The following is a 5034-nucleotide window of genomic DNA, read 5'->3' as shown; positions in this document are numbered from 1 at the left end:
ATTTATATTTTTGTAACATCATATTTTAACAGTCTCCAGAGACCAAAGGATCGACCCAAATTTCAGATAGCAAAATTAAAAAAAAAATCTATCTTTAGTGTCTATATTATATGTGTGATATAGCAGTGAAGTGCTTCTACACATAAAGAGAGCAATGAAGAAATGTGAGTTATGCAATAGTATAGCAAGAGTTTACTGTGAATCAGATCAAGCCAGTCTTTGTTGGGATTGTGATGCCAGAGTTCACGCAGCTAATTTCCTTGTGGCTAAGCATTCAAGAAATCTTCTGTGCAATTCTTGCCAATCACTTACCCCGTGGACTGGCTCTGGCTCTAAACTTGGTAGCACTGTTTCAGTTTGCCAGACATGTTTTCACAGAAATAATGATGGTGCAGATCATGATCTTGATCATAATGATACAGATGATGAAGATGATGACGGAAGCAGTGACGAAGATGATGGTGATAATCAAGTGGTTCCTTTGTCTTTTTCAACTACTGATCAGCCTCGTCCTCCGTCATTGGCGTCAAGTTCTTCTTCAAGTAGTGAAGAGTCTACTAGCAGATTTTACAGGAGAAGAGTAGTTGGTGTCTCCAATTCAACTATTGGGTTTTCACCTAACACAACAGATGAAAATGTTCGATCCCATTTTCGTGTATGGCTTTAATTTTCTTTATCATTATTTCTAACACAATCCAATAATGTTATCTAAAACTATAGTGTGCTCTGTTTTCTTTTGCATTTTCAGGGAATTTCAAGACCTGAAGAGAAGGTAAAGATGAGTTCATGGACTTGGAGATAAAATAGGGAAATTTTTCAGAGCAAAAGCTTCTCTGTTATCTGATTGATGAAGGGAAAGAGTATTGGCAGTGATAGATGGTCGGTATGAATAAATGTTGAAGAGTTGTAAATGACACATGAGGTAGCTAGTTTTTCATGTTTCCATCTGCTGTTGACATCAATCCTGGAGTTCTTACTTGGAAATTTATAATGATTTATTTCTTACTTGGAAGTCTGCTAGTATTATATTTATCCTTATTTTGTAGATGTGAATCTGTTTTAATTTTTTCATTTACAGCGTCTTTATTTTTATTTTTATTTTTATTTTTGGTTAGTTGAAAGCCAGATATGGCCGAAATCAAGATGTGGGAAAAAGATGATCGGACTGGACACCTCTCAATTATAGAAGTCATGGTTTTACTCATTGGCAAGCAAGAATGGTTTTTGCACCAAATACAATATAAGAATGCATGACATGTTGCTCATTCCTACAACAAAAAGATAGAGGCTTATTAATCACATTTTCTTCGATTTCATCTTAAGTGTCACCTACGATTTCTTTGAAAAGAGTTTGATACCACCCTAGGGGTGGCAAACAGGTGGGTCGGATCGGAAATGGGCTGGTCGAAAACGGGTAATGCAAAATCGAATAATTATCCAACTCGACCCATATTTAATAAGAAAAAAACAAGTTAATTGGCGGATAATATGAATATTCATATTATACATGGCTTCCGGTGCCGGCTGGAGCTTAAGGCCAATAAGGCAGGGGAGAAATTCAAAAATAGCCAGATTTACAAGTGGTCATTCAAAAATAGCCACAATTTCAAAAGTAATCGAAATTTAGCCACTTTTCATGTAAAGATAAATCTGAACGAAAACACTGTTCAAAATCTGAAAAATACTCCAGTATAATATACTGGAATTTCAGTATATTATACCGGTCCAGCATAATATGCTAGAAGTTCATACACAGGTGCACCGATCTCCAGTATATTATGCTGGAACTTTCCGTGTTGCAGCAAAATAGTGGCTATTTTTCAATGACTTTGCAAACACTGGCTGTTTTTGAATGACCAGTCCGAAAACAGGTTAGCCCGTGCTATTTTTACCTAAGGCAATGGCCTTACGCTCCCAAAATACTTAGGGCCCAAATATATATATATATATATATANTAAGGTGCCGACATCAAAATGCAAGATTGAAGTTCAGCTACTTCAAGTTCATAATTACTCCTTCCGTTCCAATTTATGTGAACCTGTTTGACTGGGTATGAAGTTTAAGAAAAAATGAAGACTTTTAGAATTTGTGGTCCTAAACAAGTCAAAATGGGGTCCAGAGTATTTGTGTGGTTATAAAAGTTTCTCATGAAGGTAGAATTGTAAAATTAAGCTAAATTGTTTCCAAATTTAGAAAAGATTCATTCTTTTTGGAACGGACCAAAAAAGAAATAGGTTCACATAAACTGAAAAAGATGGAGTATATAATATTAATAGTTTTTTTTAAAATCACTTGGTTAAAATAGTTATAGCTAAAAGTTTTATACATCTTAAATTGTAGTCAGTAGCTATTTTGTGTCTTTAATTCATCCCAACTTAAATCGATCGTCTTACAATGTTATTTTATAAAAACTTTTCTTAATTCTTTGAGTGCCTTTGTAGATATTTTTCATACTACTTTGAGAAGTAACTATTAAAATTCGTCATTAACATTAAATGACCCTAGAAACATAGTAGTTACTACAATATTATTTGTTTTAACTTATATCTAGAATTAAAAGTGCTAAGAGAAACCGTATATATAGTAGAAGAATATTCTAATTGGCAAACTCAATCAGGTAAAAAAGTGTTAATTCAATTACCATTAACAATTTCGATATCAGTGGTCTCGGTTGAAAAGGTTTTCAAAACTAAATCAATAAAGTCCAACATAATAACACAAGAGAGATTGAACAAATTAGTTAGACATTGGCAATAGTTAAAAATGATTATAACTTCTTTAGATTTTAATAAATTATAAGGGTAAAAAAAATAATTTAAAAAAAATTTAAGGCCTCACTTTTTATTTTCGCCTTAGGCCCTATATTACGTCGAGCCGCCCCTAATGGCTTCTTGAATATGATCACTTTGGGAAAAATTCCTGGTCTCCCAAACTTGAGGAACCCCCAATTTAGGACTTTACAAATGTAAAAGGTTAAACTCATTTGTTATCCATCGGTTATCCATTTCTAAGTGGATAATATGGTTCTTATCCATATTGACCCGTTTTTAAAAAATTCATTAATCCATTTTTAATGGATAATATGGGTTTCATTTTAACCATTTTGCCACCCCTACCACCACCTATTAAGGCGACGAGCGGTCCACCAAGCCATGTAAAAAAGATTTTTTTTACACGAATAATGCAAATATTGTGTTGTAGAAGGTTGACTCCTAGCCAAATAGCTCTTGCTAAAACAAAGTCTTTTTTTTTTTTTTCTATATAGATTTTAGAGGTAGAGGTATCGTCGAAAACAATCTTTCTACCTTCATAGGATAGCGATAATGTCTACGTACACTTTACCCCTCTTAAACTCCACTTTATGAAATTACACTGGGATATTTTTGTTTGTTGTTAACCTCGAGAAAAAGCGATTGATCTAATGGTCCAAAACTATATCAAGATAACAGTATTTACCTGTTCACATAATTGCCGTGTTACCCATGGTCCCAAAAACAAGCTCTTACCAATTAAAGTAAGATATTCTTGATTTTCTTCTTAGTGGCACGACGTTAAGGAAAGGAAATATAATCTATATTCCCTATGTAAGAACTACTACTTGAGTAGCCTTTTATAGCTAACTAAATAATGTCAAAGAGGACCCAAATTTAATAACCAATATTACTAGCTACCAGCCAACACAACCAAACTTTGAATAATTGAATCTTCTTACCGTGTGTTTGTGAGTCTCAAGTTTCCTTGTTATTGTTTCTATCTTGACATATGGTCCAATTTCAAACCAAACGGTCCACTTGTTGACTCAAGAAACTCTACAACAACTCTCCTTAATTTTCCTCCCCCCTCCCCCCCAAAACAAAACCCAACAACGTATGGAGGGTCCAAAAATTCTAAAAATATACCAATTGTTTCTGTTGTGGTATAAAGTGGGACCTCATTGAGATAAACAAAAATGTGGAGAGTTTGGCATATTCTACTTTTGATTGCTTCAATGGCTATCAATGGACCCTTGGACTCAAATGTCACAACGCAATTTGCTCACTTTAGAAGGATTGTGCATGAACCTGAGACACTTGTCGTTTTTATTGAAAGCTTTGCTCTTTAAAGCTTTGCCTTCTCCACAAGTTTTCTGCACCTCCCTTCCCCTAGCTAGCTTTTAAAGAGAAATAATGTAGCAATGAATTATTATACATTGCTCCAACTTTTGTTTTTTCTTCTTCCTCCATGTTTCATTGATTTGTTTTTAAAGTATGCATTATCTCATTAAAAATTTAAGTTATTATCACACAAAAAAAAAAGATACTTTATTTTAGGTCTGTAACATGTTCAACCGAGTACATAGAAATATTGTTTATGAGTTATGGTAGGACTCGGTGCCAAGATCTCATGTTAAAGTATAAGAATTCTTTTTTATTTTGGCTTTTTATAATATTAGTGTTGGACCAATCGTAATTTTCTTTCTCTTTGCTAAGGATCGAATTCGATTCTATATGATCTTCATTTCTACTTCAGCAACTATTAGGCCAAGTCTTGGGCAGGGGCGGATGTAACATTTAGTGGACAGGTTCAATTGAATCCATAACTGTTAAGACGGGACATAATTTTATGTATAAGAATTAATAAAATTACAAAAAAATAGTAGATATGAACCCATAACCTTACAAAATATAATGAGTTCAATATTAAGAACCTTAAATATTGAAACCATAAAATTTAAATTCTAGATCCGCCTCCGGTCTTGGAAGCCTGTATAACAGAGATGCTTTTATTTATTTATTATTGGGTATATAACCAAGAATCTTGGGATGAAAATTTGAAGTTAGTACAAATAAAAGCTAAGTCGAATATAAAAGTGGAAGCACATGTGCTGAGTTATTAAGGTTTCATTAGATTATACATGTCAGAGTGGAAGATTTAGGGAGAAGCTGACAGCTAAACATAATTTGTTAAGGTTAATGGACATACAATCAAGAATCTTAGGATTGTAATCTTTTGATTAGCATGCGAAGGACCTTAATCATGACGCTTTTATTAAT

At 33.5% G+C, this 5034-nt stretch overlaps 1 protein-coding gene across 4 annotated transcripts; it reads left to right on the top strand.

The window, feature by feature from the left end:
• On the top strand, positions 1–1316 carry LOC109225783 (zinc finger protein CONSTANS-LIKE 2-like). Of its 4 annotated transcripts, XR_002067986.1 has the most exons (3): positions 1–655; positions 749–922; positions 1116–1316. XR_002067986.1 is itself a non-coding variant. In XM_019390560.1 (2 exons), exons 1-2 carry the CDS (start codon positions 155–157, stop codon positions 800–802), a joined length of 537 nt encoding a protein of 178 aa, XP_019246105.1. In that variant the 5' UTR covers positions 1–154; the 3' UTR covers positions 803–1047. The 4 variants fall into 4 exon arrangements, 3 of the variants coding, with proteins under 3 accessions (XP_019246105.1, XP_019246106.1, XP_019246104.1); XM_019390560.1 differs by lacking the exon at positions 1116–1316 and having other exon boundaries at positions 1–637; positions 749–1047; XM_019390561.1 differs by lacking the exon at positions 1116–1316 and having other exon boundaries at positions 1–637; positions 721–1047.

Source organism: Nicotiana attenuata, chromosome 5, assembly GCF_001879085.1.
Source record: "Nicotiana attenuata strain UT chromosome 5, NIATTr2, whole genome shotgun sequence".
In the NCBI taxonomy this organism is placed as follows: Eukaryota; Viridiplantae; Streptophyta; class Magnoliopsida; order Solanales; family Solanaceae; genus Nicotiana; species Nicotiana attenuata.
Note: the sequence above shows the minus strand (reverse complement) of the source record. Positions and strands in the feature narration are given on the sequence as shown.

Excerpts from the sequence above, each read along its gene's own strand:
- LOC109225783 (XM_019390559.1), top strand. The coding sequence starts at position 155 with ATGAAGAAATGTGAGTTATGCAATAGTATAGCAAGAGTTTACTGTGAA. Across the intron at positions 656-748 it reads ATGTTCGATCCCATTTTCGT|GGAATTTCAAGACCTGAAGA; the intron begins GTATGGCTTTAA and ends TTGCATTTTCAG.